This window comes from Trachemys scripta, chromosome 22, assembly GCF_013100865.1.
Source record: "Trachemys scripta elegans isolate TJP31775 chromosome 22, CAS_Tse_1.0, whole genome shotgun sequence".
In the NCBI taxonomy this organism is placed as follows: domain Eukaryota; kingdom Metazoa; phylum Chordata; order Testudines; family Emydidae; genus Trachemys; species Trachemys scripta.
Genome location: NC_048319.1, coordinates 4,413,419 through 4,427,965, shown reverse-complemented (window position 1 = coordinate 4,427,965; position 14,547 = coordinate 4,413,419). Strand labels below are relative to the sequence as shown.

The 14,547-nt window shown below is 50.3% G+C and overlaps 1 protein-coding gene across 2 annotated transcripts in view; it reads left to right on the top strand.

Moving 5' to 3' along the window:
* The window catches only part of EFNA2 (ephrin A2), a 147,496-nt gene that overhangs the window by 114,940 nt on the left and 18,009 nt on the right, over positions 1 to 14,547 (top strand). For both annotated transcript variants that reach the window (XM_034755362.1, XM_034755361.1), the window contains one exon: positions 2,959 to 3,251. In XM_034755362.1, the coding sequence (XP_034611253.1) occupies positions 2,959 to 3,251 (293 nt within the window). The remainder of the gene's footprint in view (positions 1 to 2,958; positions 3,252 to 14,547) is intronic.

Here is a 14,547-nt window from a genome sequence, read left to right as displayed (position 1 = left end):
ATATATATATATATACACACACACACACACACTGGCCCCAATTTTTATTCCAGATGTTCCGTGCCGTGCTCTCTCAGCAACTTGGAAGTGACTCAGTCCCGCACACCTGCCCTAGCCTTGCTGATGCCGGCAAGAGAATTTCTATTTGAGGGCAAGTGCCTCTGTAGGAACTTCAAATTAATTAGCAGAGAAAACCCATTCGGTGTGGGGAGAAGTCAGGATCGCTCCTGAGGGGCTCGTGCATTTGACTGAGGAGTCCTCGTCAAACACGAGGGCCAATCAAATCTACACAGTAAGTTATTTTAAATTTCCCCAGAAGGCGGGCGTGGGTTTGGAAGGTGGCAAACGGAGCTGGCTAGTCTTAGGGGACTCTGGTGTATTGAGGTCTAAAATGGGAATTGCCGAGGTATTGTGGAGTCATTTTCCAGCTCTGCTAATCCCTTAATCTCTCAGATAATCAGTACCAAAAAACATAAATTACAATAGGATTGGAGCGCACATCTGCAGTAATACCAAAAGGGTTTGATGGTATCACAATGCATAATGATTTTTTGCTACTTATTACCAAGTGTTGCCAGTTTATTCCTCTTAAAACAATGAGGTACGGAATTTAATCTTGTAGCGCGAATGCGGATTCAGAGTGTTTGACTGGTGGTTGGGGCAGAGGACCTGTGCATCAGGATTCCTGGTTTCTGTGCCTGGTTTTGGAAGGGAGAGTGGTCTAGTGGTTAAAGTAAAGGGGAGTAAGAGTCAGAAATCCTGGGGTGCTTGGATGGCAGTTGTGGCCTATGAAACACAGGGGCTCAGACTAGAAGATCTGGTGGGTCCCTTCCAGCCTTAAACTCTATTCCCAGGTATGTCACTAATTTGCTGTATGGGCTTAGACAAGTTGCTGAATGTCTCTGTGCTTTAGTTTTCCTCCTGTAAAATAGGGTGAGTCAAACTCTGCTCCTGGGGATTTTCTCGGGTTCCATTAACTAAGGTTTGTAAAACGCTTTGAAATCTAGGTTGGGAAGCACTGGATAAGGGCAAACTCTTTTACTGTCTGTTTCCCTTTGTAACGATGCCGGTTCTGGTGGGGCCCAACTGGAAGTACCAATTCAGGACAAAGTGCTTCAAGCAGGGCAGTCACAGCCCAAGGGTGGGGTTCCCAAACCAAACCAGCCAAATGGAAAAGACTTTGGTCTCACCCCACTGGCTAACCACAAGTCACACAAGCAATTCCCTGAGACACTCCAGTTTCCCAGGATCACCACCAGTGCCACTCGTTATGGGGATGAATGGTTATGCAAACCAATACCCCAGTCAAAGAAAAAAGGTTCTCTCGATCCCAAAGGACCAAGCCCCAGACCCAGGTCAATATACAAATCAGATCTTAGCCACAAATCACGCTGTTGCCAATCCTTTAGAATTTAAAATCTAAAGGTTTATTCATAAAAGGAAAAAGATAGAGATGAGAGCTAGAATTGGTTAAATGGAATCAATTACATACAGTAATGGCAAAGTTCTTGGTTTAGGCTTGTAGTAGCGATGGAATAAACTGCAGGTTCAAATCAAGTCTCTGGAGTACATCCATTCAGCCCTTTGTTCAAAGCTTCAGACTGTAGCAAAGTTCCTCCAGAGGTCTGAAGCAGGACTGAAGAAAGATGGAGGAGTTTTCAGGGCCTTTTTATATTCTCTGCCTGTGGGAGAACACCTCTTTGTTCTTACTGTGGAAAATCCCAGCAGCAAGATGGAGTCTGTAGTCACATGGGCAAGTCACATGCTCATGCTTGACTCCGTTTGCAGGCCAACGCCATTGTTTACATGTTAGTTTGAACGTTTCCAGGAAAGCTTAGATGTGGATGGGCCTCTCCCAAAATCCATTGTCAGTTAAATGTTTCTTGATAGGGCACTTAAGTTGAAAATTCCTTTCTCAAGAATTTGACCAAATGCTTTACTAAGGCTACTTGGAATCAAATCATATTGATATACAAGTACAGAGCCAATATTCATAACTTCAACTACAAAAATGGTACAGATAGCATAATCATACCCAGCAAATCATAACCTTCCCATAGACACCTCACACGACAACCTTTGTACAATATCTGCTGCAAATATATAAGAGTGGTTGCAACAGTGATCTATATGGTTGCAGATTATGTCATTAACGTCACACCCTTATTCTCTATGTAGGGAGTGGTTGGTTTGACACAGCGAAGGGCAAAATCAGAAAAGAAGAGATGGGTTCTCTGTGCTTGTTACGAGTACCAAAAAGAAAGAGGGAAAAAATGTAGGGCGCAATTCTCCCTGGCTTGGCCCCATTTGCAGTTGTTTATATTGGGTCAGTGTGATATGAATCAACATGGTTGTGTTCTACACTCACTTTGCACAGCTGCCAGTGCCTGTCGAAGGAGAAGAGTAGCAGAGAGTCAGGCCTTAAGGTCAAGCTTTTTATGAGTGGCTAGTGATTTTTACGAGTGGCTAGTGATTTTTTTGGTGCCCAGTTTGAGATTCCAAAAGGGGCTGTGGTTTTCAGAGGGTGGGACCTTGGCATTGTCTAGAAATCAGGGCCCTTTAAGGTGTCCCAAGTCAGGCTCCCGGAGTCACTAGTCACTTCTGAATTTCTTATGCCTGAAGCATTCCATGACTCATTGCACGGACCCCACAAAATGAAGCATTGGCAAGGCGTGTAGTCTGCTGGCTTGTGGGAGCCAGGACTCCTGGGTCTTTTCCTGGCTCTGCAGAAATCTTTAAGAAGGGCATACTGCTTTGGATTGGTCCACTTGAGCCCCTTAGGGGTTTGAGAGTCACAGGTGCTAAGCACCCACAGTGCCAAGCAGATACATCCAAAGCTGTGCTGCCGAGGGCACCCGAGCTCTCATCTTGCAGAGAGCCTGGTGTTCTGGCTGACACGTATCAGGCTGGCCAGTCCGCTGTGGTCTCACCCCCGCTTTCTCCTTCCGTTCCCCGCAGGTTCCATCGGGGGGACTACACGGTGGAAGTGAGCATCAACGACTACCTGGATATCTACTGCCCTCACTATGAGGACCCCTTCCCGGCGGACAAGATGGAACGGTATATCCTCTACATGGTCAATTACGAGGGTCACGCTTCCTGCGACCACCGGCAGAAAGGCTTCAAGCGCTGGGAGTGCAACAGGCCCGACTCCCCCAACGGGCCCCTGAAGTTCTCAGAGAAGTTCCAGCTCTTCACACCCTTCTCTCTCGGCTTTGAGTTCAGACCAGGGCACGAGTATTACTACATCTGTGAGTATCCCGCGCTGCAGTCTGGCTGTGCCCTACCCCCTCGCGGGAAACGGCCCCTGGCCACGGCGCACATTGCTGACCGCGGCCCTTCCTGTTCCTAATCGGGGGAGGGTGACTTGAAAAATCTAGGTGGAAGGCCTAGTGCAGAACGTGCAAATTTGCCCTGTGAGCAGTTAACACAGCTCAGGGCGAGCGTCTCGCTTAGCAGCCGCGAGAAGGCCATGGTGGAAGCACATTGAAATGAGCTGGAGGGTGGGTACATGCAACGCTGCCCTCTACTGGATACAGTCAGAACTGTTCTGCTGTGTGTCCCATGGAGCAGCTCTGGTGGCAGGGGGCTGTAGTTTTGGAATAGGACAATTCAAGCTCTATCACTGCTATCCCTGTGAAGTTTCAGGTGGCTTCTGCGTGCCGGGGAGTCACAGCCATGCAAGCTGGCTGTGGTTTGCTACGATGTTAAGTTTCCTTGCTGACTCCGGGCTTTATGAAATCGCTTGTAAAGCGGCAAATTCACAACATAAACCATGCAAAGATTCATGTAGGGCTGGGACAGTTTGCTCTAGGTAGACGTGTCCACTGAAAAACATATCGATGCCAACAGAAAAAAAACATCGCTAAGGCAGAGGTCGGGCTCCAGGCTCGAGTCTGTACTTCAGTGAATAACACTGTTCAAGAACCTTAGAGTTCAAATAATCAGTAAGTAACCCCATCACATGAGGAACCCAGGTGCTCTTGTCAAACCGGGAGCTCATACTGCTTTAACTCCGCCCTCGTGAGAGGCCAGCTGACCACCTGCCCTCCTTGGCAGACGGAGTGTTGAAAGCTTGGCCCATGCCCGTGTCTCCAACGCTCAGCTTGGTCACCGCACTCACCTGTGCCCTGATTTCGCTGTTCAGACACATGGAGTTTTTCTATGGAGACGGGCTGGCTCTGGGTCTAATGACACTTAGAGAACTGGCTGCCATATGCAATCCCAGGCCCGGATCCCTTGAGAGCACCTCCTTTGAGGTACTCAGTTCTCTCAGCATCTCCCAGGATAAGGCCCTCCGGCTCCATCCTGCCAGGTGCTGAACACTGGTGCTGTCCCAGCAAAGCACGTACGGACACGTTGAACTTCAAGCACATGAGAAATCCTATTGACTTGGGGGCGACGGACCCAGCCCTTAAAGTGAAGCCCGTGCTTGATCAGGGAACTGTCCGTTGTGGGTGGATAAGGAGTTTTGGATCTTCCCAAGCCATAGCTCTGGAGGCAGAGCGCAAGGATGGGGGTAGCATTGCGGGAAGCTAGCAGCATTGTGGTTAAATCCTGTCATTAGGGCCTCTTCCCTCCTGCAAGGCTAAAATTCCCTTCAGAAAAAGAAAACACCACCAGAAAATACACAGTCTGAGCGGTACGCAGGAGCCAGGTTCTGCTGGACGCGCGCTGTCTGCTCTGTGCCGCTCCGGTGATGCAAAGCAGCCGTGAAGCCATCTTAAGCGGCCTCTTCTAAACCCTGCTTTCTGGCTGCGTTGCAATACCAGAGGTGTGCAAAGGAGCCGGAGTGTGCCGGGCGAATCTGGCTCCAAATGTCTCCGATGGAATCTGGAATAACTCCTAGTGCTTTTCACTGTCAGAGCACTTGGATAGCCCTTTGCGGGGAGACAGGCAGAGCTACTCACCCAAGGTCACAGCCAGTAACAGAGGTCAAGGATCAGTGGCTCCCCAGTCCAATATTCATACCCCCACTGGACTAGAAATCTGGGTCACGTTAAAACCTAGGAGGCTGGTCCAATGGGAGCCTTCATTAACTTCAACGGTCTGGGCTCCGGTGAAGGTCCTGGGTCAGGTCTGAATGGACCTGTCCATAGCATTCTAGGAGGAATTCTGAATGATTCCCTGGTCTGCTGGCTGTACGGTAACCCCAGAGCGAAAATCTTTCTGGGGCTCTTCCTTTCCCTTCAGGATGGGGCCTTTCTTATTTCCATGCGCCAGACTCTGCGGTGTCGGTGTGCTAAGATCAGGTCAGATCCCTGGGACCAGTGTAACCTCTGCCTGCTTGGGTCTGCAGAGGTCCTGAAACAAGAACCCCAAGAGGTGTGAACTGCCCCAGTCTTCTTAACTCTGGGCACAGCTGTGGGTGAGCGTGCCTGCAGTCCCCCTGTTGCCTTCATTCTGCCTCTCCCGGGACACAGCAGCTTCCCATGCAGCGAATAATACCCAGCTCCAGCAGTAAACCTGAACGTGCTTTACAAAGGTGGGCAGTATCATTAGCCTCATATGACAGATGGGGAAACTGAGGTACGGAGGAAGAAAGCAATTTACCCAGGGTCACCCAGCAGGCCAGTAGCAGAGCCAAGCCTAAAACCTAGGTTACCTGAGTTACAGTCCAGCACTCCAGCCACAAGGCTATACTGCTGGTCAGAACAAAGCTCACCCTTTTTGTTGGGCGATGGAGGGTTTATTACGGTTTAAAGCAGCAGCTCCGTTTATTCTCCATTGATCATGCCGGAATCTGAGACACGAAAGCCGGCATTCACTGAGCCTTCGTTGAAGACCCGGGCCAGCTGAGTGCTCAGAAAAATAGTAAACCAAACCCAAACACACAGAGGGTGAGCCGGTGTTTCCTCCCCCGAGAAGCCAGGGATGAGAGCATTAGAGTTCATTCTGCTCCCGCCCCATGGACCATTCGCCTTGTAAAATGCAGACCTGAAGCTGCCTGGGGGGTCTCCCCTGCCGTGGGCTCCCAGCAAGCAAAAATAATCAAGTGACTGTAATTACCCGCCCGACCACCCATTGGGGAGGCTGGTTTACGTCTCTGTTTTAACAGAGCCCCATTCATCTTGATTAGAAGCAGGGCTTTTATCCTGTGTTTCTTTTAACGGGGGCTCGAGGGTCGCGGAGAGGGACACCTAGCCAAATTAAAGGCACTGTCCTTGGGGCTAGGACAGAGGAGAAGGTTCCAGCCAGGCCTCGCTCGGAGGGGAAGGCGGAGGGCCTGGGCAAGGGGGGAAGGCCGCAGTTCAATTGGCAGAACTGATCCCTGCTGGAACTCCATTGAGTCCGGCCTGGGAAATTCCATCTGCACCGGTGGGGGCCTAAAATTGGGAGCCTGAGTCAAAAGCGTCCGTTGAGTCTAGTTCCGAACTGGCCCCCCCATCTCATATTCCCCAGTGCTGTCACGGCTGGTGGGGTCTCCAAGGACCAGGAGATGGAGGTATGGCCTCACAGGGACGTATTTGGCCTCTGAGAAGACAGGGGAGGCTGATCTTCCCCCTTGGCCAGAGCCGCAGAGTTTTGACGGATACAGAGAGCCCGAGGCCTTGGTTTCCAGGTGAGGGTGAAGGGTCAAAGGGTTATGTGGCTCCCCAATGTCTGTCGTCAAGGCGGTGGTATTAAGGGCTGTCTCTCGCCTTCCTCCTGTCCCTTCCTTTCAGGGGTGCCGAGAGCCAGTAAGCCTGTATATAACGGAAACCACTTCAAGCCGGGGGGGGGGGGGGGGGGGCTGTAGCACCCCCAGTTCCAGGACCTATGCTTCCCTTGGATTAGACGCACGTGGCTGATAGCAGGTTTCAGCTCACCGGTGCCTCTGGGCCGGGGCGTCTACTGTCATTTCCCCCGTTGTAAAAAAAGAACCAGCACGCAGTGCAAACTCTGCCCCTCCCCCCACAAGCCACCTGGACTGTCCCCCCCCCCCCCCCCCGGTACTTGTGCATCCTCACCTATTCGCATGCACGGCTTGGGGAGCCAGTTCCACCACTCTGGATATCTCTGCTGCAGCTGGGAGGGAGCCTCCCGGGGTGGGGCGACAGCCTTGCGCTAGTGGAGTTGGAGCTAGCATGCTAAAACAGCAGGGTGGACACCACAGCTTGGACGGCAGCTCGGGGCCCCCTGGGTCCGAGCTCAGGTGGCCAGTCTGAGACTCTGCCGGAGCCCCGACGGCCATGCGGCTGGTTTTAGTGCATGAGTCTTTCTGCCCAGCTGCAGTGTAGATGTACTTTCAGAAGCTCCAGCAGGCCCCCAGCGCAGTATCCTACCAGCCTTGCCGTAGCGGTTTGACCTGCACTGACCAATTCATCCCCTTCCGAGTACATTTCACAATGGACAGCAGCTACTTACAGGGACTTTCATGGTCTGTGAAAACCTTTTCAATGAAAACGCTTCTATCACTCAATTGTTAATTAGAACATTTTCATTTATTTTATTTCATAATTTGGGAGGTTCCTCCCCTTTTTCTCCCTCCCCCCCCCCTTTTTTCCCCTGGGGCTCAGAAAATGAAAACTGAAAATTTGTCATTTTCACACACAAAAAATATCAAAAACCTTAACTGAACCATTTCCAATGAAATTAGGGTGTTTGGGGTGGGAGCTACCTACCATTTCCCAACCAGCCCTATATAGAGCACAGCTGATTTAGGGCCCGCTCTCGCCCTACACACCACAGGAACGGCGGAGATCAGCTGAGGCTGCATTGGCTTGTGACCCTGGAAGCACGTTTGGGGACTGGAGTGAGGCCATTTTGAATAAAGTCTCCCAGATGTGAAACTTTTTAGCTAAGGATATAAATACTCATGCTTCAGGGCACGAGCCAGCCTAACTAAAAGGGTCAGGAGGGAACTTTCTATGGGGACAAGTTATCCCCTGACTGCCTCCTGCAGGATTTCTTACACCTTCCTTTGAAGCATCTGGTGCTACCCATTGTCAGAGAGAAGACACTGGGCTAGATGGACCTCAGGTCTGATCCTGTCTGGCAAGTCCTACGTTCTTGTGAATCTCACTCCTTTTGAAGGTCTGGCCACCTCTGGAGTTACAGCCTAGCCCAGTTTACAGCAGTTGGTGCCCTGACAGGCCCTTTACAAACAGCCCACAGAGTTACTCCTGGTTTACCCTGCTCTAAGGCCCTAATCCTGCAAATGTTTAACCACATGCAGAATTTTACTCAGGCGACTTAACTGAAGCGTGCTGGGCGACTCCCATTCTTAAAGCCAAGCACACGCGTACAGGATCGGGCCCTAAGCAAGAGGAGAATCGGGCCCATTTTAAATTTTCAACCTCCCGAGTGGATGTACACAAGACAAAAATCAAATAGGGGGAAAGAGTTGCATTATGGGGCCTGAGCCCAAGCGGATTGGAGCTGGTGAAACAATTCCATGAGTTTTGGATCAGCCCCCAGGAGTTTTGCAATTAAAGGTTAAAATTCAAAAAATTAAAAATCATGACCCAAAAGCACTTGATGGTGTCATTTGAAGCCAGACGCCCTTCTCCTTTTGTGTGGGAACTACTAGCCCCGTTATCTTTCTTATTATTTTTCCCCTTTTTCTAAAGCATCTGTTTGGAAACCACTTAATTTGTTCCTTTTATCTAGATTAAATTACCATTCTCCCCTCCCCCATAAAATGTCACTCGTGAAATAACTGCGTCTACAACTCTCGCTTTTCTTATTCTGTTTTTTTATTATTATTTTATTTTTTAATGTCGTTAGGGAGAGATTACACAGGAGTAAATGGTGAAACTGATCATTGCTAAACCAGTTAGAATTCATGTCATGCGGAACATTAGAAATTATGCCTCTTTGAGGAACCGTATTTAGCAGACATGAAAGAAAAGAAATTACCTCCTTCTAGAGCTCACAAATTGGAATTCCATTAACCTCGCAGGCATAGAGACGAAGCTTTGTGTTCCCAGTTCTGGGTCAAGGTTAAGAGCCGGCGCTGGGGACACGAGCAAATGGCGAGACCCATTTGCCGATTCGTATTGGATCAGAATTTACAGCTGGGTTCTGAAGATCTGGAACTGGGTTACTTGGTCTCTCCCCAGCTTAGGAGGTTAGTTCATGATCCGGGTGCGGCACGATCAAGACAATGTGCTGGATCACTCCTTGGGAAACAAATCATTATGCCTGGGAATCAGAGTGGAGTCTAGAGCAGAGATGCTTCAGGATTTCAGCTCCCTGTTGGTTTCAGTTTAGGATACCTGTTAATCCATTTAAAACAAAGATCCGTGGATAAGGAGAGAAGAGCCCGAGAGCCTGACACATCTTTCCCAGTCGGAGACGGGTACTTGGATGAAGTAATCAGGTTGTTAAGCCAAAGGAAGGTGATTTGGGAGCTTGGGGAGAGAAAATGATACATGAGCTGAAATAGGAAAGTCAAGTTAATGGGGAATTTTGTAAGATTGGGGGGGACCAGACATGTGACCTGACTCCAACACTAAACGTTATGGTTAATTATTTGGCCCCAACCTAGATCAGAACCCCATTGTGCTGGATGCTTCACAGACACATAGGGAGAGGGAGTCCCTGCTGCAGAGCAATCTGAATAGACAATGGGTGGGAGGGGAAACTGAGGCACAGAGAGGGGGAAGGACCTCCCCCAGGGTCATACAGCCGGTCAGAAGCAGAGCTGGAAAGGGAACCCAGGTGTCCTGAGTCCCAGCCCTTATCCACTAGATCAAATCCCCTGGAAGCTGCAAAGAATTTATTTGCTGAAAACAGATAAATGACATGAAACGTGCTGGACCCCGTAACAAGACAGCGGCAAGCGGGGGCCTGGCAGGTACGTTACAGATGAGCCCTGTCTGCGCTGGCAGGTACATTACAAATGAGCACTAAGAACTGGAGCTCTCGGTAACATTTCACTCGCCCGCCTGCAAACAAGCCTCTGGAGCAGACAGGCCCGGCAGGGGGTGGACGGGAACATGCATATACACACACACACACACACACAGGAACAGCAAGTAGGATGCCGCTTGCTGTCTTACGAAGCTAGGCTGCGTCCCTTTAGACTGTGGAGTTAAGAAATAGCCAGTGACTCGGAGGCCTTGTCTGGGCTGGGGATTTCAGCCCGTCGGCGGCCAGTTCTCAGTGTAGCTGCATGATTGCAAATCCCTGGTGTGGCTAGACAAAGGTGCTACAAGCCACGTTTTGCCCTGGTGCTCTCTGGCACTGACGCTGCTCTGCCAGAGGCTGGCTACCGATGGCTGTGACAAGGGCAAATTCCCAGCATAAATAAGGGCCTTTTACTCCTTCCCTCATTCCACGATTTCAGTTCGGATGCAGGGTTGGAGGCCAGGCTGCATATCAAAGAGACGGTCACGAGTCCCAGAATTCAATGGTGGGACTCTAAGCGAACAGAGATTATCCATGCAGCTGGGGCAGGCTGTGGACACTCCATCTGGGACCCGCCCACCTCCAAACACCCTGCCACTTACCATCATGTGGCTCCCGCCTGAACCTTCCTTCTCCTGTTTTTGAGACTCCACAGTATCTTGGGACACCCCCAGGCGGCAGCTGGGCAGAGGGCAGCAGTGGAGGAATGAACTAATTGGATCTATTCCCAGCTCTGTCACTGACTTGCTGGGTGACTTGGGCACATCATCTGGCCTCTCGGTACCTCTGCTTCCCTTCTGCCCTGATCTCACCTGGGGCCTGTAGGTCCTCCTGTACTACAATAATAATGGATGTGACCTGGGTGAGAGCACCAGAACTTGGCCCAGCATGAGAGGAGATCCAGAGGGAAGAACAGAACCGGGGGCAGAGAAGATGGCTGGACAGGACTGTCAGGGTACGTCTGCACTGCAGTTGGGAGGTGTGATTGTGGCATGTGTAGACACACCCGAGTTAGCTTTGATCTAGCTAGCCTGCAGCTTGAGTACGTACCCAGTATTCCGGGTGGGCTTATACTCAGATGGCTAGTTCATATTGTCGCCCATGCGGCCACAGCTTGGCCGTTGTTTTTAGGAAGCTGGCTAGATCAAAGCTAGCTTGGGTTTGCCTACGTGTGCAGCAGTCACACCTCTGATTGCAGTGTAGACGTACCCTCAACAGCACTGTGTATATTCTGAGTGTGTGCATGGGTGCGTCTGAGTGGGCAGATCCCCAGGTTGTGTGGACAGAGTGGTGGAACTGCTCGTTTGTCTCCTCCACCTGGCATGTCTTGTCTTTCAGACTATACGCTCTTTGGGGCAGGGTTGTCGGGTCACCAAGTCTTGCGATAATTTGGTGTTTTTCCCAAAGCTCCAGCTCCTGGAGTCACGTGAGAATCTCAGCTTCCCTTTTAAAACAAAAGTCTGTGTCTAGCTCTCGTGACTCCAGCCAAATGCTTGAAAACGTGATGCCTTGAAGGCAATAAAATCCAGAGGACAAATAGAAAGGAGCCCAACCTTTAAAAAAAACATACAATTTTTAAACCAATCTTGTGATTTTGGGGAACCTGACTCAGGATTGTTGAACGGTTGAGTGAAAGATAGTGGGACAGCTATTGACTTTAAGTATCTACAGCACCTTGCGTAATGGGGCCCAACCGAGCTGACTTCTAGGCAGTACTATAACAGATGTTAAATGATAACCATTAACAATTATAAACAATGCTCCCTCTCCCGATCAGGTTACTCATAAACCTGCTATTTATTAATTCATAGTTATCAAGGCCCCAGCAAGCATGCCCAATGCGCACAAGACAACCGTTAAGCTAGTCCTTGCAGCACAGAGCTTACCACCCCAGCTGGCCAGCCCTAGGGCAGGCTGGGAGCATGGTCATGGCTGCAATAAGATACCGTTTTTAAAGAGCGCTTGGAAAATTATATTGTGGCTCGAATGGAGAGTGCGCCTGGCAGGACGTAACAAGGGAAGGGAATTAGGATGGGGCTGCGTGTCTGTTGCTGAACAATGAAATCACCAAGGGTAGTCATGATTTTGAGCAGTTTTCTCTGGAGCGAGGGAGGTGGGCAGAGGGCCCAGTTCTGAGCTCACCGACCACAAGTTGAGATCAGTCAATCGAGTCGCTTCTGAATGATACTGGACTGATCTCGATCAGGCCCAGAGACAGGATGGCGGGGGGCGGATCCAGAACCTCGGCCCTTTGCAGCCAAGGCCCGGTCCCTGGGGGGGACGGTGTGTTAGGGTGTGCGTGCGTGTGGCTTGCTTTGAGTACATGGAGCAGGAGGAGGAGAGCTGGAGGACAGCCAGGGGCCTGTGCTGTTAAGAGCTTTCAGAGCCATTGGGGAGAAATGAAAATCAACCCAGCACTTTGTGGGCAGCCAGCAAAGAGCTAAGTGGGCAGGAACACTGCCCCAGCTGCCCCCGCCAGAGACGGGCGGCTGCCGCACGAGCACGATGTGGATGGGCAGCTGCGGCCGGTGGCAACGCTTGGGATGTTCAGCCAGGGTTGTCGGGTCCCCTCCCTAACAGCTGGTATTGGCAGGGCGGCTGCCAAGCCTGGGTTAGTTCACCCTTGCAAACAGGGAGGGGCACGCGGAGCTGTTTTCCTCATCAAAGTTGGAGCAGGGGAGTCCCTTTGGAGAGGAGAAGGGTGTGGTGGTGTGGCCTGGAGAAGGCTGTGTGTGTCCCCACCTAGAAGGACATGGGGGATCCATCCGGAGAGGGGGTGTATGTCTTCCCCCTCCCCATTTGGAGAGGAGAGGATTATGTGTGCGCAAGGGTGGGACATGAGGCCCATTAACAATAGCAGTTGGGAGAATCACACCTCCTAGCTCCCCCTGCTTCAACTTTTAAATTAAACTTTATTGAGAATAATTTCCTCCTTCCCTTTTTAATTAAAAAATAAATACGTTCTTTTTAAAATGCACATAAAAAAAATTCCATTTTCCATTTGGAGAGGGGAGTTTTGCCAAGATAATTATTGCAATTACGCCTTTTATCTCTCCCAATGAGTATTATTTTTATTACGTGCTTTTATCTTCGTTTTCCCTGTTAAGGGGGAAAGGCGCACAGACCGCCACTCGAAACAGACAACAGCACAAAGCCCCCCAAGGAGTCATGCAATGGTCGAGTTCTCACACCTCCTAAAGGGAAGCCCCTCCCTGCTACAGGCGTCTGAAGGGCTGGGAGGGGATGATGATACTCTCCTATTGTTAATAAGTGTCATTGTAAATTATCAATGTCACCGCACAGGCCGTTGAACAATATTGAAAGGTACTGGCAACAGCTGGCTCTGGTCACGTCACACAAAGGGATTCATGTCGGCCCGGCCAGACCCACGCTCTCTGCTCTAAGCGGGATAGTCTGATGAAGCTTTTCCATCACCACAACGTTCACACATCAGCAGCTTCCCCTCCACTGCAGGGGGACACTAAAATTGGGGTGATAAATGAGGACAGGTCACTGCTGCGAAGTGACGTGCACGGCTTGGTAAGCTAGGCACAAGCAAACAGGGTGTGTTTTAGTACATGTAAACGGACACCTCTAGGAACAAAAAGACATAGGCCGTACTTGGAGGACGGGGAACTCTCTCCTGGGAGGCAGTAACTCAAAAAGATTTCGGTATTGTGGTGGATAATCAGCTGAACATAAATTCCCAGTGCGGTGCTGGCCAGAAGAGCTAATGTGATCCTTGGACACACAAACAGAAATCTGGAGGAGAAGAGAGATTATTTTACCCCTGTATTTGGCACTAGTGCAACTGCTGCGGGAATACCGTAGCTCATACCAGTGTCCACAATTCCAGGAGACTGTTCATAAATCAGAGGCAGTTTAGAGAAGAGCCAGAAGAATGATTAAAGGATTAAGAAACTTGCCGTATAGCAAATGTCTCTAGGAGCTCAATCTATTTAGCATAACAAAGAGAAGGTTAAGGGGTGACTTGATCACAATCTATTAGTACAAACATGGGGAACAAATATTTGACAGTGCAGGACTCTTCAACCTAGCAGCCACAGGTTGAAGATCCAGTGGCCGGAAGTTGAAGCTAACCAAATTCAGCCTGGAAATAAAGCTTTAACTAGCAAACCACATTCATCTAGACTCCCTGACAGCCACCACAGGAAAGTGTTTCATGTATATTCTGCTACAGCCCTTAATACCAACCTAATCACTACAGCCCACAGCCCCACCCAGCAGCAGAAACCTGGCTGTACCTAGAGCCAGCCTTTTATAGCTTGTCTCTGGAAGTGGGTGTGGTCTAAGGCATGACTCCACCCCCTGCTTCCTCGCTATATAATGGCCTTTGCACAGGGCCTCTGGCTCTATAGGGATGGCTGTTTAGAATTTGTAGGCAGACTGTATCCCGGCTTCTCTGGGAGTTGGGTGGGTTTTTGGGGCCTATGAATCCACTCCTGTTTTTCTTCAAGCAAATGGCGTTTCCTCAGGGCTCCTGGCCCTAAGGAGTTGGCTGCTGTTTCCTGGGTATTGGATTGCATTGCAACCTCAGGCTGTGCCGCCCTCCAGGCTCTACGGGAGCCAGCGCAGCTCCTTCCTTTCCCAGCGCGAACCCAGAAGAGCTTGGCACTTGAGTGCCTCTCCTTGCTAGCATTGCAGAGCCGCTCTGGTAGCTGCATTTTCGGGGTCTCAGCTCTCCCTGTTGAG